General features: G+C 39.0%; 10 protein-coding genes across 10 annotated transcripts; 5 read left to right on the forward strand and 5 right to left on the reverse strand. All coding sequences in view use genetic code 12, as the record gives it.

Annotated features, from left to right (window-relative positions):
* Positions 1 to 128: 128 nt before the first annotated feature.
* On the reverse strand, positions 129 to 1,400 carry NAP1 (histone chaperone; the record flags this gene model as incomplete). Its single annotated transcript, XM_067694799.1, has 1 exon — positions 129 to 1,400. The coding sequence occupies one exon, from the start codon at positions 1,398 to 1,400 to the stop codon at positions 129 to 131; it is 1,272 nt and encodes a 423-aa protein (XP_067545990.1).
* Positions 1,401 to 1,642: 242 nt separating this feature from the next.
* Positions 1,643 to 4,661, reverse strand: PXA1 (ATP-binding cassette long-chain fatty acid transporter; the record flags this gene model as incomplete). Its single annotated transcript, XM_067694800.1, has 2 exons — positions 1,643 to 4,124; positions 4,585 to 4,661. 2 exons carry the CDS (start codon positions 4,659 to 4,661, stop codon positions 1,643 to 1,645), a joined length of 2,559 nt encoding a protein of 852 aa, XP_067545991.1.
* A 507-nt stretch (positions 4,662 to 5,168) lies between these two features.
* Positions 5,169 to 6,371, forward strand: I9W82_005606 (nicotinamide-nucleotide adenylyltransferase; the record flags this gene model as incomplete). The annotated part of the gene is made up of 1 exon (XM_067694801.1): positions 5,169 to 6,371. The coding sequence occupies one exon, from the start codon at positions 5,169 to 5,171 to the stop codon at positions 6,369 to 6,371; it is 1,203 nt and encodes a 400-aa protein (XP_067545992.1).
* Positions 6,372 to 6,428: 57 nt separating this feature from the next.
* Positions 6,429 to 8,735, reverse strand: LEU1 (3-isopropylmalate dehydratase; the record flags this gene model as incomplete). Its single annotated transcript, XM_067694802.1, has 1 exon — positions 6,429 to 8,735. The coding sequence occupies one exon, from the start codon at positions 8,733 to 8,735 to the stop codon at positions 6,429 to 6,431; it is 2,307 nt and encodes a 768-aa protein (XP_067545993.1).
* An 812-nt stretch (positions 8,736 to 9,547) lies between these two features.
* I9W82_005608 (uncharacterized protein) lies at positions 9,548 to 10,441 on the forward strand (the record flags this gene model as incomplete). Its single annotated transcript, XM_067694803.1, has 1 exon — positions 9,548 to 10,441. The coding sequence occupies one exon, from the start codon at positions 9,548 to 9,550 to the stop codon at positions 10,439 to 10,441; it is 894 nt and encodes a 297-aa protein (XP_067545994.1).
* Positions 10,442 to 10,760: 319 nt separating this feature from the next.
* On the forward strand, positions 10,761 to 11,657 carry I9W82_005609 (uncharacterized protein; the record flags this gene model as incomplete). The annotated part of the gene is made up of 1 exon (XM_067694804.1): positions 10,761 to 11,657. One exon carries the CDS (start codon positions 10,761 to 10,763, stop codon positions 11,655 to 11,657), a length of 897 nt encoding a protein of 298 aa, XP_067545995.1.
* Positions 11,658 to 11,792: 135 nt separating this feature from the next.
* On the forward strand, positions 11,793 to 14,348 carry I9W82_005610 (cullin; the record flags this gene model as incomplete). Its single annotated transcript, XM_067694806.1, has 1 exon — positions 11,793 to 14,348. One exon carries the CDS (start codon positions 11,793 to 11,795, stop codon positions 14,346 to 14,348), a length of 2,556 nt encoding a protein of 851 aa, XP_067545996.1.
* Positions 14,349 to 14,433: 85 nt separating this feature from the next.
* Positions 14,434 to 16,023, forward strand: SWC4 (Swc4p; the record flags this gene model as incomplete). Its single annotated transcript, XM_067694807.1, has 1 exon — positions 14,434 to 16,023. One exon carries the CDS (start codon positions 14,434 to 14,436, stop codon positions 16,021 to 16,023), a length of 1,590 nt encoding a protein of 529 aa, XP_067545997.1.
* Positions 16,024 to 16,033: 10 nt separating this feature from the next.
* On the reverse strand, positions 16,034 to 20,686 carry MMS22 (Mms22p; the record flags this gene model as incomplete). Its single annotated transcript, XM_067694808.1, has 1 exon — positions 16,034 to 20,686. One exon carries the CDS (start codon positions 20,684 to 20,686, stop codon positions 16,034 to 16,036), a length of 4,653 nt encoding a protein of 1,550 aa, XP_067545998.1.
* A 331-nt stretch (positions 20,687 to 21,017) lies between these two features.
* I9W82_005613 (uncharacterized protein) lies at positions 21,018 to 22,337 on the reverse strand (the record flags this gene model as incomplete). Its single annotated transcript, XM_067694809.1, has 1 exon — positions 21,018 to 22,337. The coding sequence occupies one exon, from the start codon at positions 22,335 to 22,337 to the stop codon at positions 21,018 to 21,020; it is 1,320 nt and encodes a 439-aa protein (XP_067545999.1).
* Positions 22,338 to 22,442: the final 105 nt, after the last annotated feature.

Genomic DNA, 22,442 nt, shown 5'->3' on the forward strand with positions numbered 1-22,442 from the left:
CCATGTTAAAATTGTAGTGTACGCATCATCTCTTGAAGAGATACCCATTCTCTACGATTTCCCACCTTTATTCTACGCATCTCTCTCAATAACTGTACTATTACTTGACTACACACACACTGGTGACTTTACTGTTGCTTACAATCAGCTGGTGGTTGCTTCTCACCCAGACCACCTTCACCATTTCCATCCTCATCCTCATCGTCGTCGTCATCACCATCCTCATCAGAAAATCCCTCTTCTTCATCACCTTCAAATTCATCAGGGTAGGCAAAATCAACAGCATCTCCAGTAAACCAATCAACAGCTCTTGGAATCAAGCGATCTTTGATTTCTTCACCCAATTGGTAATCCAATTCCAATCTAGCTTCCAAATCTTCATCTTCTTCTTCGTCTTCTTCGTCACTATCCTTGTGGCCATCATTTCCTCCTTCTGTTTCATCTTCATCATCACCTTCAACTTTTGGTGGTTTTGGTGGATCGAAAAAGTTGAAAAATGATTCAGTTGGAGTGATTTTTTCAATAGTTCTAGTTTGTTTAGTAGTTTTATTCCTCTGTTTCCTTCTTTCGATATTAATGGTTGGATTCTTCTCTTTTGATTTCCAGTTGATTTCACATCCTGTAGCATGATCGTAAACGAAATCTCCACTATATCCCAATTCAGCTTGATAATGATAAGTCTTGGTCAAGATTGTATTTGACAAGTAATCATTTTCACCAAATTCAAAAATTAATTCAAATCCTGGTGTAGACAAGTATTGCATACGAATGTCAATCAAGTGTTCCAATATTTCTGAGTCTCTATCGGTGATGGTTTCGGAAACTGTGGATAAGTTTTCCAAAGCAGTTAACCAGAATCCTGGAATACCTTTGGCATCTTTGTCAACTGAAGTTTCCTCTTGTTCTTTCTCCTCTATTTCCTCTTCCTCTTCCTCGTCCTCTTCATCCTTCTCTTCAAGTGCTTTTCCTTCTTCAATTTCTTCCTCAGTAGGTTCAACATCTCCTACAATAACATCCTTTCTCTTAGCATAAAGCGGCTCATACTTTTTGAAATACCTCTTCTCCAACTCCAACAACTCCTTTTGAAACTCAGCCTCTAGTTTCATTTGTTGTTGTTGTATAGACTTTAACCCATAAATTCTATTCTTGACCGCTGGAGGCAAATTAGCAACATACCCACTGCTTTTACCAACCAAATCACCCAATTTACCTTGGATCATAGACAACAACACTGGATTGTTGGCCAAGGTTTGATTGATCTTGTTTTCATTACCTTCTTCAATTGTGGGCACGGTTGGTGGTTGTGATTTCAAGTATGAGCTTGTGACACTGGCGGGAGTGTTTTGAGGAGTAGGTGCTTTGGAGATATCACCATTCTTTTTCTTGATTGGTTCAGACATGGTTTACTTTGATGAGAAAGAGTTCTGTTTAAGGAGGCGATTTTTCCAATAATTGCCGAGAGATGAAATGGAAATTGGAAAATAATTTTTTTTTTTTTGGTTTTAACCCTTTGTGAATTTCTTTTTTTCTTTGTCGAATGTCGAAAAGGGTTAAAATGCGAAACACGTGTAGATAAAGAGAAAAGACCCAATTTACTATTTCATTACAATCAATATAAACTCTGAAGCTATGCACTCTAAACCTATGCACCTCCTACTTTGATCTTCTTTTCTGAAAAATCAATTGAACTTTCCATTACAATATCATCAAATTTGCCATCCAAATAATCATTAATTTCATCTTTTCTCTTTTCCCATTTCGATACTTGACTAATCTTTTCCTCAATGTCAGCAATTTCATTATCAATAGTTTTCAAATTCTCTTCACTAGTCAAGTCATGTAGCTTCCATGTACCTTCTTCTTCAATCTCCAATATGTAATCATGATACTTCATCAATAATGGTCGATGAGATAATGTAATAAATGGGATCTTCTTTGACTTCAAAAGTTCAAAAAGATAATCTTCAACATCAGTACTAACTGCATTGGTGCTTTCATCAAGAACAACCAATTTAGGATTCTTAAACAAAACACGAGCAATACTAACTCTTTGTTTTTCTCCACCACTAAACACATCCTTCCAATCTTTAACAACGTTAAAACTACCTTCTCTTTTTAAAAGATATTCCAACTTCACTTCATGAAGGATATGGTATAAATAATCGTCATTGTAGCCCATTTCCAACATTTCAACATATGAATGAGGATAAATGATTTGATCTCGCAAATTCCCCGTTGTGAAGTAAGTCTTTTGTGGTAGGTAGAAAATATCATCATCATTGGGCTTAGATAAAAGACCACTGTATAATGGCCACAACCCAGCAATGATTCTAGCTATGGATGTTTTTCCTGATCCATTTGATCCTAAAATCAACATGTTTTTCAGCTTAATATGGAAGTTCAAGTCTTTAACCAATGGTGTATACTCTGATCCATCTGAAGTTGGAATAATAACTGGTATATGTTCAAATCTTAATCCATTTGGATAATTGTTTTGAATAGTGCCGTGGATATCAGCAATTCCTTGCTTATCTCCGTAATCAAACCTTGGTGAATGAACGCGATGCAACTGTGTCAACAATTCAAATACTCTATCGGTGTATCCTGTTAATGTATTCACATCTTTGATAGAATACATCAACCTCGATCCAGCATCAGCAAGAGACAATAATAATCTCTTGTTGGTGATAAATTGTCTCATATTCTTCCGTTCACTGGCAGCATCTGCATGATCATCCGACGAAACTTCCCTCTTTTTGCCTTCAGCAGGCCACAATTCATCCAAAAACACCGGCAATCCAGCAAAGATGTAACCCCACGCTGACCAAGTATATTTTAACACATAATCTTCCAACGTTGCATACCAAAAACTGGTATTTATCTCCTTCTTTACATGATCCATCAATTTTTTAAAGTTTTCCCTAAGCTTTGCCTTTTCAATAAGTGATCCTTTATAGAATCCAATTTCCTCACAATTTGTCATAAAGTTTAAATGTTGGTTGAAATATACACCTTCAAGATGGGCACCTCTTGCTGATAACTTACCAAATGCTGGTGTAGCTCTTTTCAACATGACTGCCGTGAGTAAATAGTTGGCAAATATTCCAATAATAGCACCACTACCCAAATTATCTCTCAAGTAAACCGCAAAGAAAATCAAATCGATAAATGGCTTACCCATTGAAGAAAACAACGATGATAATGATGAGCAAAACTTTGTCACATCATCAGTGATATACTGGTCAATGTTTTGCAAAGATGAAGCTCCTAAATCAATCTTGTAATATGCCATTGTTTGATCAAGATACATGTCATGAATATACCTTGTCAAATTGGTTCTGAAACCAAGTGCTAACCTCTGATCCAAGTATTTAATAGCAGCATTGGTATAAGAAGCAGGAAACGCAATCAATAACCAGTAAATCAAATCACGGGAAAACTTTTTACCATTTGCAGCAATCAAATTCTTTACAATTTGACCATCCAACTTGGCAACTAGTAAAGATAACCAAGTACGAAATATTAGAAAGAAACACTGTGACAACAACAATGATGTGTTTTTGCTATAAAACTTTGGAATCAAGATCCTCCAAATGATAGCCAACTGGTTAAGAAATTTTGAACTGAATAGGACTCCCTTCTTTTGCAGCAATAAACGTTGACTAATTGCGAAATCCTTGTATAAGTATTTATCAGCTGCATATAAATCATTATTTGGTTTAGGTATAATCACCCTCTTGATTGAATCCTTACCGCTTGGGATGAAAATCTCTCTTGTACCATTCTTTAACATATTCGATGACTGACGAATAAGACTTGGGCGTCTCAACTTCTTGGCCAACACATACTCATTATACTTGTTGATGACACTTCTTATTGAAAAGTATAGCCCAAACCCAGCTGTGGCAATTAGTGTGCTAAAGAATAAAACCACTGGACGTGATTGGTAATTCAATGTAACCTTGTTGTGTTTGTAGGTGACCACAAATTCTTGCAACAACAAGAGAATGTTTTTCACATCCTGCTTGTTATAGCCGGCTAATCGTGATATACTCACCATGATTTTTGCGAGTTGCACCGAATTCAGTGGGCGATGAGGGATACCTCTTTTAAAAACAATGTAACTTTAGGATTTAGAGTAAAAAGGGATTTAAAGTTGTTACAGTTTATTATTTTTTTTTCTCATTTTCATTTTGATTTGCTTGTGACAAAAAGAGAATGTGGAGTACTACATATACACGTGACTATAGGGGATTAATGTGCGAGATTACACTGGAGCTATACACTAAAGCGTATTGCAAGTAGAGCCCTAGGAATGTCATTGATCACAACCAGTCTCCTGTGGATACTATAACTGAGGGCCTTTCAAGGCTAAGCAAGAAATGAAAAATCTCAATGTATTGCTCTTTAACTCATGCTCCTTTGTAAACTTATCCCACGGGTGAAGCCTAATAACGTAGAACTTTCTCCTTGATCTACCTCTTTGCCATTTTCTCACTCACACAGGTTTTAAACTGTTGAAACTCCTTCTCACAGTCACCTTTCTTGATAGTTTGGTATTTTAGAAGAACACAGTTTCCATACTCGGTTCCATATTTTGCACAGCCACTAGCGGCATTCATCAATCGCTTTGCTGGTCTGATTCTGGTACCATTGGTCATGTTAAAGTAGTAGTTTTCAATGACTCACTGAAGAAGCTCAAAGAGCAAGTTAAATTTTTTTTTTTTTGTCGGGAGACAGAGAGCGCTACAGAGGGGAAGGGTGCATAATTAAGAGTGTATCAAAGGATCTATAGAGTTTTCATTAAACTTTTCAACTCTTACGGATGACGTTTTGATATAACCATCTTAAGCCTCCTGGAAGCTCAATTTGAAAACCCGATGACTAATTACATTCTGCTTATGTAATGTGTTATCTTGTGAGCGACAGGACCAAAAAAAAAAAAAGAAAAAAAGAAAAAAAAAAAATTTTATCGCGGAAGTGTGCCCTCCTTTCCGGATATGACCAGTATCGACCATATCTTTTGAGATCCATAGAACAATTCATTTTCCGAAAACACGACATCTCAAACGTTCACTTGCAATTTTTACGAGGACAAGTATTTCACCGTACAGTATTTCAAACAAGAGACATTTATCAATCCAACCAACTCTACCCTGTATAACAATATGGACCCCACAAACGACCCCAATTTTATGCCACCGTCTAAGAACAAAAATATTGAACCAACTGCACCACCGCACGCTATACCACTGAATGTCCCCATCCAACCATTTGTGATGGAAGATCTAGGAGAAGCATTGGATGATCCGGCGCCACACCCAGCCACATCTTCAGCAAAACCGTCGGTAGTCCGAGGTAGATCATACGAGGGTAGTGGGGAATCTGAGTCACGTTTCCATTCAAAGATTCCTCGTAAACATACGGAGTTGACCAACTCTTCATCAGATGATGAAGAAGAGATAATTATTGATGCTGCTGAGCCGCCAAAGAAAATCAGGGAGGAAATTTTACCACCTTCTATTCAAGTGCGTTCGTCTCAAATTGCTGATTTGGAGGAGGTTCCACATGGAATCCAGCGGCAAGCTACTGAGTTGAATGAGTATAGCTTCCCCACTCACAGATTGGCAACTACGTTAACAGATGAATCAAAGTCTCCGTTGGTTATCGTTGCTTGTGGAAGTTATTCGCCTATAACCTACTTACATTTGAGAATGTTTGAAATGGCATTGGATGCAGTGATTGAGCAAACGAGGTTTGAAGTTATTGGTGGATATTACAGTCCGGTATCTTCAAATTACAAGAAACAAGGGTTGGCTCCGGCTCATCACAGAGTCAGAATGTGTGAATTGGCATGCGAGCGTACATCTTCGTGGCTTATGGTTGACGCTTGGGAGTCATTACAACCAAAGTACACTAGAACGGCATTGGTTTTGGATCATTTCAATGAAGAGATTAATATCAAGCGCGGAGGAATCATGACAAAGTCAGGCAAGAGAAGGGGAGTCAAAATCATGTTGTTGGCAGGTGGGGATTTAATTGAATCAATGGGAGAGCCAGATGTTTGGGCTGACCAGGATTTGCATCATATACTTGGAAAATATGGGTGTTTGATTGTGGAAAGGACAGGATCCGATGTGAGAAGTTTTCTTTTGAGTCATGACATTATGTATGAGCATAGAAAGAACATTTTGGTGATTAAGCAATTGATTTACAATGATATTTCGTCAACGAAAATACGATTATTCATAAGACGAGGGATGTCTGTGCAATATTTGTTACCCAATTCTGTTATTAGATACATACAACAACACAACCTTTATGGAGATTCGGAACCTGTGAAACAGGTTATGTCAGAGAGAGCAGATTAGATAAAACATAGAAAATCTTTATTAGAGATAGATTTATGTAAAAAATAAATAATGTGTTTACCATTCTTGAGTTTTCAAACCATACTTGCTTTTCTTGGCTCCTCTAACTGGTGTAATCAATTTAGATCCACCTTCCAAGAATGAAAAAACATCCCTTCTCTTTTCTTCGAAAGCTTGAATGTACTCTTCTTTTTGCAAGGTTAATCCAATATCATCCAATCCATTGAGTAAGCAATGCTTTCTAAACTCTTCAACATCGAAATGCTCAACCAAAACTTCATCGGTTTCACCATCCCTAATTTGCTGAGTTGGCAAATCAATGGTCAACTTATGTCCACCTTGAATGACAGGTATAAGTTTTGATTCAATCACGTCTTGTGGCAATCTGATTGGAAGTAAAAAGTTTTTGAAGGAGTTGTTGTAGAAAATGTCTCCAAAAGATGGTGCTATTATCGACTTGATACCGAAATCTTTCAATGCCCATGGTGCGTGCTCTCTAGATGAACCACATCCAAAATTGTCACCAGTGACAACCAAAATTTCCGCTTTTCTATATGGTTCTCGGTTCAAGACAAAATCAGTCTCAACATCTTTACCATTCTCTTTGACAAATCTTGCTTCGTAAAACAATCCATCCTTCAAACCAGTTCTTTTGATAGTCTTTAAGAATTGTTTAGGAATAATGGCATCGGTATCAACATTAGCCTTGAATAATGGAGCGGCAATACCGGTCAACACGGTGAATTTATCTAGACCACCAGCCAACTCAGAAGAAGGCTTGGTTTTCTTTGGCGATGGTTCTGGTATATCCTTAAGTCTATCATCTTCAATAGCTTGTGAAACATCCATTGGCACTTTTTCATGCTCATAAACAGCATCTTGCAATTCCTGATCCTCTTCACCCAGCTCAATTGCCACTTCAGGTTCATCGGTGTGTTTGTGTTCAAACTCCCTAATATCAGTAAAGTGACCTTTTATGGCAGCAGCAGCAGCCATTGCTGGTGACATCAAATGGGTCCTTGACCTTGCACCTTGACGACCTTCGAAATTTCTGTTGGATGTCGAAGCACATCTTTCTTCTGGGCTCAAAATATCTGGATTCATTCCCAAACACATTGAACAACCAGCTTCTCTCCAAGTGAAACCAGCTGCTTCAAAAATCTTGTCAAGCCCTTCTTTTTCAGCTTGTCTCTTGATAAGACCAGAACCAGGGACCACCAAAACTTCCTTGACGTTGTCAGCTTTTTTGTGTCCTTTGGCTACCTTGGCAGCCGCTCTCAAATCTTCAATTCTTGAGTTTGTACAGGAACCAATAAATGCTTTGTCAATTTTGATATCCTTTAATGGAGTGTTTGGTGTTAAACCTTGATATGTTAATGCTCTAATCATACCTTCCTTTTTAATTGGATCGGTGACTTCAGCTGGATCAGGAACCTTGGCAGTAATTGGCAAAGCATCCTGAGGAGAATTACCCCAGGTTATAGTAGGAACGATATCCTTTGCGGCAATCTTGATGTCGTAGTCGAATTTTGCGCCAGCATCTGAGTGTAGGGTCTTCCAGTACTTAACAGCCTTGTCCCATTGCTCTCCTTTTGGTGCCAATGGTCTTCCTTTGATATACTTAAATGTAGTTTCGTCTGGTTTAATCATACCTGCTCTTGCACCAGCTTCAATTGCCATATTACATATTGACATTCTTGCCTCCATAGACAAGTCTTCAATAGCTTTACCAGCAAACTCAATAACACACCCAGTACCACCAGCGGTACCGATCACACCTATAACATGCAAAATCAAATCTTTAGAAGTAATTCCTTCACTTAAGGAGCCATCAACAAAAATTCTCATATTTTTTGATTTTGTTTGGATAATCGTTTGTGTTGCAAGGACATGTTCAACTTCAGAAGTACCAATACCAAAAGCCAAAGCACCAAACGCACCATGGGTGGAAGTATGTGAATCACCACAAACAACAGTAGTTCCTGGTAAAGTGAACCCTTGTTCAGGTCCAACAATATGAACAATACCTTGTCTGTTATCACTCATACCAAAATACGTCACATCAAAATCTTTTACATTTTGTTCCAAAGTCTTGACTTGTAATTTGGAATCACTCTGCTTAATAAAAGAATCAACATCCTTAAAATTGGTTCTTGGAGTTGTGGGGATATTATGATCAACTGTAGCCAATGTACAATCGGTTCTTCTCACCGACCTATTTGCATTTCTCAATCCTTCAAAAGCTTGTGGGGATGTAACCTCATGAACCAAGTGTCTATCAATATACAATAAACATGAGTTCGATTCGTCTTTGTAGACAACGTGGTCTTCGAATACTTTGTCGTATAACGTTTTTGGAGCCATGATTGTTTTGTTGAAGGATATGTAAAACCACTGAAAAACTCGTTCGATTGAAGGGATATAAATAAGCTTTTCTTTTTTTTTTCAGCAAATGCGTCATCAATATGTGCGGGCCGGAACAGGAGCGGTTTCGCTGAGTGAGTTTTTTTTTCTGTTGGACCAATAAGATTCTTAGTAATCATAAGCTTCCAAATTTTGGGCAGCGAGGATGTACGGCTGAGGCTACAATGAATGTGCCGTTTGCAGTGATGACGTGTTGGTCTAAGCTGTGAAGAAGTGCATCTTTGGTAAAGGGTTGCAAAATTGTTCGATGCAGACAGTTCACTGAATTTTGCTGCAAAAGTAGTGGAGTTTACTTCTACAATATTTCAGAATCATCTAGCCAAGTAGTTCTTACTACCAAAGCGATTCAAAAAGTATTCAGATATGCTAACTATATCCCAAAGACTCCCTTGAATGTTTACCTACGGCTATATAAGCTTGAGTGGACCTGCTCTGTTTCTAGGCATGTGACATGTTTTTGCTTAGGCTCAATAGAATCCACCATTCAAGCGATCCTATATGCAAAATTGCAAAATCAGTCAACATGTATTGCTCTGCCTTTTTCGCTTATCTTGTCGTCTTTGAAAGTTTTGTGGGGATTTTGATCGGAGATTGTGTAAAGCAAAAACATTTTCACGTGCGAGATATCGGAGATAAACTTTAAAGTTTTCTCCTCATTGACACTGGAATACATATGAGTAAAGTATAAGTATGCCCACTTTTTCCAAACACTCACGAGACTATATATCCCCGACTCTTCATCATTTTCAACCATGAGCTATTCCAAAACCAGACAAAAGTTTGCAGTTATTACCGGTGCTTCATCAGGTATAGGATATGCGTTAGCAAGAACCTTCAGCAAAGCTGGATACAAGGTAATTGGCGCTTCACCACAGTCAGTCATTCACTTGCAGGACCCTCTTGTCAAAGAATTTGGAGTAGTTTCAGTTCCATGTGACATCACAAACCTCGACGACTTGAAAAGATTAAAGGAAGTTGTTTATAAAGAGACTGGAGGTTACGTTGACATTTTGTACAACAATGCGGGCATTGCTTTTGGTGGACCGGCAGCAGAAATGGATGAAGGCAAGGTAAACAAAATCTTCCAGGTGAATGTGATTGGCCATATAAATGCTACGAAACAGCTTGCCCCATATGTCATCAACGCCAAGGGCTCCATTGTGTTTACAAGTTCCGTCGCTGCAAGGGTCCCACTTGCTTGGACTAGTGTATACAGTGCAACTAAAGCAGCAATTGACTCGTATGCACAAACTTTACATGGAGAGATGGAACCATTTGGCGTCAGAGTCCATAGTGTGATTACTGGAGGTGTGGATACCGAAATCGGTGCGCTGGAAACTGTTGCTGATGCTGAAAAGCAATTCAGAAACTCCATGTTTAATGTTGAGGGAGGTATGGAGAGTGGCTTGGCTGCGAAGAATATGACTTCAGTTGGAGTCAGTCCTGAGCTGTATGCTAGAGATGTCACTCGAAAGGTGTTGAAAAGACTGAAAAAGTTTAACTTGTACGGTGGGGCAAGGGGCTACTTTTTGCATTTTATTGGGAGATACTACCCTTTGTGGTTGGTTGAATGGATAATGCAATTGCATTTCAAACAACTTAAGCTTTTCAGGAATATTAGAGCAGCCGTGAAAAAATCATCCTAATGAAGTTTAACCTTTTACATTGATAGTTTTATAGCATCTATTTTTAGGTTTAGAGGGCACAAAATGCACACTTGTATTAGATAAAGATGATCACCGTATTGCAATCCATAATCACTCACTTTACACCAAAAAAAAAAATATATATATATATATTGCTTGGGTTACTAATTCCGCATTATGTGTTATCCGTTGAGCTTAATTCCGTTCATCTTTACCTCAAATTTATACAGTTTCCAAAGTATAAATAGAGCTTCGTGTCTCATGAATGGGTTGCCTTTCTTATTCCTTTCTCAGAAAGGCTACATAACAGAGTAAAACAATGAGTGGAAAATTGACTAGACCATCAAAACAAAAGTATGCCTTGATCTCAGGTGCTTCTTCCGGTATTGGGTACGCCCTTGCTAAAGAATTTAGTAAAAAAGGTTATAAGGTGATTGCAGCTTCCCCCAAAGCTGTCTTACATTTGCAAGATCCACTTGTTGCTGAATATGGAGTTATTTCAGTCCCTTGTGATATCACAAATCTTGATGATTTGAAAAGATTGAAGGATGTTGTTTTTGAGGAAACCGGTGGATACTTGGACATTTTGTACAATAATGCTGGTATTGCTGTCAACGGACCAGCAATTGAGGTGGATGAAGCGAAAGTCGATAAAATCTTTCAAGTGAACGTTATTGGACACATCAATGCTACAAAACAGCTTGCTCCGTATGTCATCAATGCTAAAGGAACCATTGTTTTTACAAGTTCTGTGGCGGCAAGAGTACCACTTGCTTGGACTAGTGTGTACAGTGCAACCAAATCAGCAATTGACTCGTATGCACAAACCTTACATGGAGAAATGGAACCTTTCGGTGTTAGAGTTCACAGTATTATCACTGGAGGGGTGAATACAGAAATTGGTGACAGAGAGAATGCCATTGAGTACCAAAACACATTCAAAAACTCTTTGTTCAATGTTGATGGTGCAATTGAAAGTGCTATCGCTGCAAAGAGGATGAGTGAGGACAACGGAGTTAGTCCTGGCAAGTATGCTAAAGATGTGGTTGGAAAGATTGTGAGGAACCTGAAAAAGTTTAACTTGTATGCGGGAACCAGTGGGTATACCTTGCATTTTGTCAGTAGGTATTTACCTTTATGGTTTGTTGAGTTTGCCATGCAATGGTTCTTTAAACAACTTAAGGTATTTAGAAATATCAGAAAGTACACAAAGTAGTTTATATAGATGTTTCAAATTCGGTTGAATTGTGTACTGTTAGAAACCGAAAATATTTCGACTTTGATGAGATCGCACTTTATTTTCCAACTGCCCTTCACATTAACAAAACGCCACCAACTAAAAACATCAGAGATGATTCCAGCGGGAGGAAGGAGATCCAAAATCAGACCACCAAGAAAGTCACTCATAAGCTCTTCCTCGTCATCCGAAGATTTATCTGCCGACCCCGCCATTGATTTTGAAAAGAACTGGTCTATTTTGCAAAATGCAATAACTCAAATTCAAAACAAGAATGTGTCCAGTTTATCCTACGAGCAACTATATCGTAAGGCATACGTTTTAGTATTGAGAAAGTTTGGAGGACAATTGTACGATAATGTTTCCGAGACGGTAAAGAGTCATTTGCTAGAACAAAGATCTCATTTGTTGAGCCTTGGCTCCAGTCCGGAACAGTTCATGCGTCTACTAATCCAAGAATGGGATGAGCATCTACAAAGTATGAAGTTTATCAGTGACGTTTTGATGTATCTCAACCGTGTATATGTCAAAGAGCACAAGAAGCTTCTTATTTATGACTTGGGTGTGCAGCTATTCAAGGAAAATGTGGTGATGTACAATAACAACGAAATTGGATCTCGAATGATCCATATTGTGCTTGAAGAGATTAGCAAAAGCAGAAAAGGGATTGTTGTTACTTCAAATATGTACATTACGAAAATCATTCAAATGATGGAGCTGTTGACTGAAAGCAATTTGTCGTCTGAGATGCAATATGGGGACAACTATTATCAAACTGTTTTTGAACCGATATTTCTACAACATTCGGAAAACTTCTTTCAAGACTTGTCCCAAGATTTCATGGCGTATAATAGCGGCTCAAAGTATTTGCATGCAACTTCACAATTTATCAATGAGGAGGAGAAACGGATCAAATTCTTTCTTCCTCAAATTACTCATTTGAAAGTGTCTACCTTGATGGATAATATACTAATAAAGGACAAAATTGACAAAGTTATTCTACTGCAACAGGAGGGGCTTGACTACTGGCTTCAACCTGTTATGGCTCATATCACACGAGAGCCTAGTCCTCAGGACCCTAATCATCACGTTGAACTAAAATTGCTATATCGTCTAATAGGTAGGATAGATGACGAGTTTCAACTTTTGAGGCTTAGGTTAAGGGAGGCGATTGTGGCTCAAGGGACCTCAATTCCAGATATTATTCGGTCAACAGTTGAGGTTAACGGACCAGAAAAGAAGGGGGGTTCCTCGTCCCAAACTACATTTGCGATCAAATGGGTGGAAGCGCTCCTCCATTACAGAGCCTCTATGCTCGAAATTTGGAGAGAATCATTTGATGAGAATCTCATCATTGAGCAAACTTTGACTTTTGCAATGAGAGACTTTATAAACAGTTCAAAGGGAAAGTCGCCTACCAACATCAATGCGCCCGATCTATTATCTATATACATGGATTACCACATAAAACAGCTCAGCAAAGGACTAGCAAGTAAAGAATTAACTACCCAATCGGGCGATCAAACAGAAAATTTAATTAACAACTCCATTCAGTTGTTACGATTTATCAAAGATAAAGATGCATTTGAGGCATACTATGCCAATCATTTTGCCAAAAGGTTTTTGAACTCAAAGGTTTCTAGTGTTGGGGCCGTGAAAAGTGTTGATATTGAAGAAATGGTTCTTTCCAAATTGTGCGAAGAGTTAGGGTCTTCCTCTCTAGACAAGGTGATAAAGATGAACAAGGACATCAAAATCTCGCGCGATACCACCCGCGATTGGAAAACTTACTTGACGAAGGCTCCAAGTGGTTCCTCAAACTTGATTGAGTTGGACTTGAAGATTTGTAATGTATCGGTATGGCCAAAGTCGTTGACCAAAGATTACAAGGACATCAAAACAGAAGGTGAGGGTATTGCCTTTAAATGGCCAAGACAATTGAGGGGAACAATTAGAGAATTTGAAGAGTTTTGGCTTTCAGGGAAAAAGAACGACAACAAGTCGTTATATTGGTCGCCAAAGTTTGGGTCAATCGATTTGAAAATAACATACCCCTCAAAAACGTATGAAGTGAATTTGTCAGTATACGCAGCAATAATCATGCTACTATTTGCACCAAGTCTGTCGTTGGATGGGGAAAAGCGGCTGGCGTTTGAAGAGAGAAAAGAGTACTCATATCGCGATATCGTGGAGCTAACCGGAATACCGAGCGTGGAACTTAAGCGTCACTTGCAATCAATTGCTGTTGCACCAAAACTGAGATTATTAGTGAAGGTCCCAATGAGTAAAGATGTAAAGGAAGATGATGTTTTCCGCTTGAATGAGAAATTCAAATCGCCAACAGTTAAAGTCAAGGTTCCAACAGTTTCTTTGGCATCTTCTGCTTCCAGTGGTAAAGGGAAAAAGACAAAAGAGGAGGAAGAAACCGATGCTGTAAATGCAAGCATCTCGGAAGGAAGGAAGATTGAGATTAATGCTGCCATAGTAAGAATTTTAAAGTCACGAAGAAGTGTCAAGCACAATGAATTGATCGAAGGATTGATAAAACAGTTGAGCAATAGATTTCAGCCCCTGGTTGTACATATAAAACAGCAGATTGAAGATCTCATCGATAAGGAGTATTTGGAAAGAGATGCGAATGATAGGAACATGTACCATTATATAGCATAGTAATCGGTAGCGCCATCAATATAAAAATTTCTTTGCAAAATTGTTGAACTTAAAGCAGGCAAAACAATCAAAACTAACAACAGTGATGTCTGCAAACGACGTGTTAGATGTACTTGAAATTCAAAGAGATGAGCTTCCGGCTCGTAAAAAGCAAAAAATGTCGCCCTCTGTACCCGAAGCAGGTGGTCAGACGAAGCCACTTACTGGAATGGCTAGAGAGTTGTATAATCTTGTGGGACCAAACACACCATCACTTGGCTTAACGCCCACTACCAATACCAAAGATAGGAAGGGATTCAGGCCAAGTCCTTGGACGAGACTTACATTTAAGGCAAAAGAGGATGGAATCGACTTGAAACATTGGGTCAAAGGATCGGAGAGTTTGCATGCACTGGCTGAGGAGTCTCTGAAGCCATATTTTTTTGAAAAGTACAATGTTGATATAGACATTCCAGAACTAGTGGATGAAGAAACGTATAATGATATCATGAAAGAGATACTCGAAGAAAAGGGTGTAAAGGTTGAAGATGAGCCAGAGAAATCCACTGAATCGGAACTGCAAAAGGAGAAGGACAAAGAAGAAACAAGTGAAAATCAACAAGAAGAAAAGGAAAAGACCGAAAGTGGGGAAAATGGTACATCTTCACAAACTGACCAGGGTAAAGGGCATGATGATGCTAAAGAGTGGACATACCAAGAGACGAAAACATTGTTTGATCTCTGTAAATCGTTTGAGCTTAAGTGGCCCATCATTCAAGACAGATATCCAATTGGCGGTATTGCAACTGAGACCCTAAAGGAACACTTTTATAATGTGTGCGAGAAAATACTTTCTCGACAAGAAATAAAGAACCAGAATCTTATAGATTCCCTCAAGTCATATTCCAAAGAAAAAGAGGTGGAAAGGAAAAAGTATCTTGAGAATCTCCTTCTCAGAACCCCAGCTGAAATAGCCGAAGAAGAATCACTAGTTATCGAGGCTAGAAGATTTGAATTGGCTGCCAAGAAGATGCTTATGGAGAGGTCCAATTTGTTGGCTCTTTTGGACTCCCCACAGCCCACACAAAATGTTGCCCAATTTCAATCATCTCAAGGGATTGCTAATTTGTACAACAATCTTATGATTTATGACAAACATCAGAAAAAGAAGCAACAACAGCAGCGAATTGTTCCTCAAGAGCCGGTTCCACCACCAATACCCTTGGCTGCATCATCTTCTTATAAAAGAGATCGTGGATTCCAGACTCAGCTACAACAGTATCTTTCAAGTATGTTGAAACAAAACTATCATACAAGCTCGGCAATCAAACAAGATGCAAATGCCATTCACCAGTTGTTATTGAAGAGACTTACCCAGAAAGAGGAAGAAGCTTATGGTTTGTACTACCATGGTACAGAGAAGTTAACGCCCGGTGTCACATTGAGGTCGCAACAGAGGTTGCTGGGATTACAACAGAAACAATCAGTTTTGAAAATGGCAGCTGCACTTATGCAAGAGCTAGACATCCCTACTGCTGGTGGAAGCGCGGTTAAGCCTATTATGCCGACACGAAAGACAATGGCAAAATATGATGAACTTTTGAGAGCAGTGGTTACTTTACTAGATGTGAAGAAGGCAAAAGATAAACTAGAGTCGGAAATTACATTAATCAAGAGTCAAAGAGGACTTCAATAGGTAGTATAAATTAAAATTGAAGGTTGAAATCTGTATACAATTCGTCTGTAGTGGCTGTGTTGGTAGCAAATGTTTGATTGAATTCCACTGCAAATTTCCGTCGGAGACCATCTGCCTCATCTGAATAGTACTGCACAAACGGGAACGCCTCAACTAGTTTACTTTCAAATTCTTCAAACAAAGTTGAAAACTCTGTAGATACTCGATAACCTTCATATAAGATTTGGTGGATTTCTCTCAATGTACTGCAAATTCTCGTAAACACGCGAAGCTTTAAGTCCTCATCTTCAAAGTCAGCATTGCATGCATCCAAGTTCTTCAAAAAAAGCTTGAATATCCCCAAGAAATGAGAATTTGAAAATTGAAACCGATGTTTGAAAATGTCCAAGTTAAAGTTCTCAAGTGTTCCAAGCACTGCTTTCCACATTGAAACCGAATCCCTCGTCTCATCTTCTAGCAACTCTTGTAAGGTAAAATAGTAATCATCCAAGCTGGCGAGAGAATGCACCGACTCCTGTCTTGTATGCTCAAATGGTTCAATTTCGTAGTCCATTTCAAATTCTGGCACGCAATGTGCATTTGCAACTAGTTCTTCTTCAATACCCAACAAAGTGTTTACTTCTTCCAAAAGTATTCGATTTCTACTATCAAGCTCATACTTTTTCAACTCTTTAGCTAAGGAAATGCAAAAGCTTTTGTACTTCTCATCGAAGCTTGTAGACTCCCTTCTCATAGTCTTCAACGCCTCATACACCATCATATTTAGCTCACCAGATGATCTACTAACACTAGATTGATGAAGCATGTTGGTTAAGATACCAAACTTTGTGTTTGTCAAGTCCACTTCAGGCACACTTCGCAACTTATGGAAGGAGAATAACGCCCATCCTAGATCACCCAACAGGTTGATAAACTCAATAAGCCTAGGAGGCGTATTGCATGAACTCAAACCTCGAACTATATTCACAGCAACAGACTGTTTGCAGTTTCTCAAATTGTAAAATCTTGACACCTCCATATAAAAGTGGAAAATATACTTGTCTCGTGACAGCTCGTCTCCAATAAATGGATATGTTTGTAGTATTAATTTATCCCAGTTTTCATTTAAAAGTTCAGATACCATGACCCAAATTGTTAAACAGCAACGAATCAATTTGTCAGCTATTGCCGAAGAGCCATAATCGCTTGTTTGCTTGAGCATATACGAATTAGCCACATCGAGCGATTTATCTCTTGCTGCAGTCAAGGTTCTCATATGTGAAGCATTCTTCACTTCTGATTTATGCGCAAGTAATCGCTCCACAATAAAGGCACATAATCCTGCAATGTCTTTATTGATACTAGTGGGTAATTCCGCTTTCATTTGCTTCATCAGTGACAACAATTGAATAATACTGGAGACCTCTGCCGATGATCCCTCAAGAAGTGATTGTAATGAGCGCAAAAACTTCTTCCACAATTTCGTGGCCCCATGCACGGAAAATGCAACTAAAGCTAGCTTGCTTGTCACGACTTCCACTCCTTGTGCGGGAATCTTGTTGCCCTTGGACAAAGCAATCTCAATTACTGCGATGATTCCTTGAACAACTTGTTTAAGAAATGACAATTCACTCACTTCAGTGATGGATGACAAAAGTATCTCCACTTGTGTCCTCAAATCTGTTTTTGAAATCAGGCTCAACAATATCAAGAGATTAAACTTGTTGATAAACATTACCCGTTGCTCTTTTGTATCTGCATGTTGTGTAGAATTAAAGGATAACAATTTAGTCACTAACCGTTTGACCTGAGAAACATCAGTTAGGGATGATATATGCCAAAATAGGAGCTGCATGAATCGATCAAAAAATGAGTCCCCTGGTATATCAAATCGAGATTTGACTTGAGACAAAATGCTGGGAGTGAATTCTTCATCTTGTAAATTAGCAAACCTTCGTGACGTGATGTTCCCAAACATTTGTAATATCAACTTATCATCGATTTGCCAATTTCTCAAACGATTCATACCGAAAATGATTTCGATAAACCGGTAGTACACGTCTGATCCTGTACTATCTTTAAAGTTCTGAAAAACCAATTGCAATGGTTCCCATGTCGGCGACTTTCTTGTAATACAGCATAGGTAGTACACTCCTTCTAAAAGATGATGGAAATTGCCCCTTTCATAGCTTTGTATAGATAAGCAGATCGAGGACCACCATGCGCCTTGTAACTCTAGCAATCTGCACATTATATAAAAGGATTCTGCCTGTTTGGTTGGGGCATCGCCTCGGAGATCCAAAGTATCAAACTGAATTTCATCAATCATTACAAAGAACCAAGACCAATAAGTTGACCCATATGCTCCAATGTTTTGCCTTCTACCAGCTCCATCATTTATACGGTTCATAATGACCGTAATGTACTGAAGTAACAACAAGTAGGGAAGGCAGAAAAACTTATCACTCATTTTCATCATTGCATTATCCCGAAGAGTAGCAAGCAATGATTCAATCCAACTCCATTCTGATTCAGACGGCGTTCGTTGTAAAATCAAAGCCCAAGCAATCAACGCACGGATACATTGATAAAAATCTCTTTTGCGTATTGTACCGCGAGCAAATTCGGAGTTCAAAAGTATGCACAATTTCTCAGCCAGTTCCCTTGAACCATCAATATCGATCAAAGACAAACTAAAATGTTTTTCTTTAAACACAACAGTCACAGGGTCTTTAAAACAATGAAACGACTTTCCATCACCTGTATTACCAAGCTTTGTCAATTCGATATCGTTTAGTAAACAACCTGCTGCAAACAACGGTTCGTGAGATAGTTGAACTTGTCCATTCAAAAGATGATTGAAATGCTTTGGCCGTTTTCGTAAATGCTGATGTCTATGTTCATGACTTTCTGCCTCGATATCCACGGAGGATAACACTGGTGCGCGAGCTAAATGATTATGTATTCCCACCTTATCTGGGCGAAAATAGTTTTCAATCAGTGCCTGGTTACGAACAGATTTAATTTTCTTTTTCTTAATTGTCTTTCGAGCACTAGTCAGGTGGGATCTTGTCAATGATGTGGGGAGTTTGGGAGTGGCGTTCCCATTGCCAAAGCCTACCCCCAGATCATATGAGTTCGTGGACGTATTCGTGTCAATTTCATCCAGCGCGAAGCTTTTTATTGAATTGTGTTTTCTTTGTGTGATCTTGGGAGCTCCTCTTGTAGATGCATTTTTGTTATACTTTGGGCCTGGCTTTCGTGGAAATATTGCCGAACTGCTTGGCCCTTGAACGCTTCTGCTGAAACTATTCACCCCTCTCCGAGACGCATTCGTCGCTTTCAGCGCCTTTCTTTTTGAGCTTGATTTTGAACGTCTATCATTCTCTGTATGTGAATTCGCTGTAAGCATGCGATCTATCGCATCATTTTCAAGTGCTTCACCCAAATCGGAAGAGACACCTCGCATGTTGTCAAAAGAAAATAAGTCCAGATCGGAATCAGACTCTGTATGCAAAGAGGTATCTGACTGCTCTGACTCAGAGAATTCCGTATAGTCGATAGTTTGCAACGCATCATAGTTCGCCTCTGGTCTGTGCAAATCGGAAGTAAAATATTCATCGAGTGAAACATCCTCCGTGTCATCATCGTTTAAAAAAGTCTCCTCGAGATCGTCATGCATATGGCGACTCCTACTTCCCATCTTTTTTATAGCAAATCCCTTTTTGATCTCCCGCGAGGGGTATAACACTTTACTCTTCTTAGCTGTCTTGGGCTTGTATATTGCTAGATGCTTCGCTGACTCAGGTAATACACCTCTCAAAGCATTCTTTTCTTTTCTGTAACGACCACCAACACGAACGTATAGATTTTCCTTCTCCTCCTCCTCAACACTCGAGTCCAACTCGCTATCAGAGTCAGTATCGGTCTCTGACTCGTGATTGCTAACATCGTAAGCCATGTGATCCAGGAGCTGAGATGAATCAAAACGCTGCTCAACAGCGAGAGATTCTGAATTCACATTTCTAAACTCATCTTCATCATCACCGTTCACGTCAAGGCTTGGATCCTCCTTCTCTTTTTCTCGTTCTTCATTTTGTGCATCCTTCGATTGCTTTCCTATTATGGCGTAAAAACTCTTTTGTTTAAACTTTTCATCTTTGGGATATCTGGTCTTCAATCTTAAATAGTTGTAGTTTAAAAGCTTGACAACAGCTTCGAGGTTTTGATCGTTTTGTTCGTACACAGAGTTTAATTCTCCTGCATCAGCTAAACCCAAATAGGATGCTTGGTCTGACAAGTACGGGTGAGCACTGGCAAAATTACGCTTTCTTAAACTTCTTTCAGAAACAAAAGTCAGATATTTCGAGTTCATATAAGCTTGAAGATGGCTTGCATTTTCTTCATTTTCCAAGTTAACAGGAGTTGGATTGGTAGGTGTGACGCTTACTAATTGGATCACCTGTGGAACTTCCACTTCATTGTCACTATCTTCAACCACTTCATCCTCTTCTGGTAAAACATGGAGTGGTCCACTGGGAATAAATTTTTTTAAAGTGCTTTCTAAATCTCGTCGCTTTCCATTCGGTAGATGTAGTAGCTTCCTTCGGAGCTCTTGCTTTGAGACCAAAGACAAATCAAGGGAACTCCTCTCTTCGTCATCTGAATCTGAGACATCACTCATTTCTATACGATATCACTGATATGTGCTGTTTCGTATTTTAACTATTTTCTTCTTGATGGTGCTATACATGAACCGGGAAGGGTGTGGACTTGATGCTTTGTGATAATGAACTGCTTTAGGAGATGAAAAATAGTTGGTTTACACTTTTCTATCGCGTTCAGACGCGCCACTTAAAAAAAAAAAAAACGTCACGTGAGAGATAACTTCACCAAAGTTGGATCTCTATATCTATACAACAATATCCTTTCGAATACATCGAAATAGTCAAGCTAGATGGCGCTATCCCAACTCTTTACAAAAAAGAGTTCGTTATCAGACCCTATCTTTCCTTCTAAATATAATTCACTAGTGATTTACCGTATCTATGCATCTCCTCCTTTGGCAACTTCATTGTGTTTGAGTATAATTCGTCGTCGACAAAGTCCCCAAAGCTCAAGTATCCTTCCAACTGGTGTGTATAGAAGTACCCCCGCTCATACAAGTCCAACTTTTTGTCTGATCGGAGCCTCTCGATGAGGTCGGGATTTGATGTAAATGGCCTTGAAAATCCAATCAACGTACGATCGTCTGCGTCAACGTCATTAATCAAAGATGAGTAGTGCTTGATTTGACCATCTACCACCTCCAAATTAGGATTGTTTGACTTGATGCAACTTGGATCGCCTTTGTAATTTGTTGCATAACCACCAGCTCTAACAACAATGCCCGACCATACCAGGAGCAAACTGGCGTTGGTTCTGCCTGAGGGGTTTTGGTCTAAAGACCCAGATACGCGAGGTTCTTGTAATGAAACATAGGCAATCTCTTCACCTGATTGTTTAAGATTTTCCAAAAACGACATCATGTGCAAACAATAAAGATATGGTGGAAAGGTGTCATCCATGGGATATTCCTCAGCTGGATACACCATTCCAGAGTGTGTTGACCAAGCACTAAGTCGAAGTCCAATTTTGGAACTGCCAATTTTGGGATGTTTAATAAACATCTCAATAATCTCTTTTAAGAAGCGGCATCTATTTTCTATCGAACCACCATACTCATCAGTCCTTACATTTGAGATTGGGGAAAGAAACTGTTCAATTAAGAACCCCGAAGTACCGTGAAGTTCAACGAAATCGAAACGAGCTACAGTTAAGGAATTGACTGCTGCAGTGACAAAATCTTGCTGAATATCGTGTATTTGCTCGATTGTCAATTCTTGTAACGGGTAGTTCAAGTGGGATGCCGTTTTTGCTTGATCTGGAGAATGGTATATTGGCGAAGGAGCAAGGAATGGAAGCCCTCTCTTTTTCAACAAATGTATATTTGAAGTTCTTCCCGGAGCAAAGATCTGACATGAAACAAATGAGCCGTTGGCATGAATTTCATCTGTAATTAGCGTCAAGGATTTGCATTGTTCGAAACTCCACACTCCGGACTTGTAAGGCATTAGACCGCTCCTGGGCGAAATCAAAGTTGACTCAAATATAATCAACGATCCCTTTACCTTACTTCTGGAATCGTAATATTCCAACATCAAATCGGTTGGAAAATTTTCTCCATCATCAGTTGATCTAGATCTTGAGGTGGGTAAGTGCACTACCCTATGACTCAATTGAACATTATTTCCAATCACTATTGGCTTGAATAAATTAGTGTACTTTAGCTGCATTGGAATTGCAAAGTGAAAATCATAATTTCCGATATCAGGTTTCTGGCTACAGTGATTGGTACTTATACTTTCCGGGAATTGCAATGTTTATTTTTTCACAGACGT

Source organism: Candida metapsilosis, assembly GCF_017655625.1.
Source record: "Candida metapsilosis strain BP57 chromosome Unknown scaffold8, whole genome shotgun sequence".
NCBI classification, from domain to species: Eukaryota; Fungi; Ascomycota; class Pichiomycetes; order Serinales; family Debaryomycetaceae; genus Lodderomyces; species Lodderomyces metapsilosis.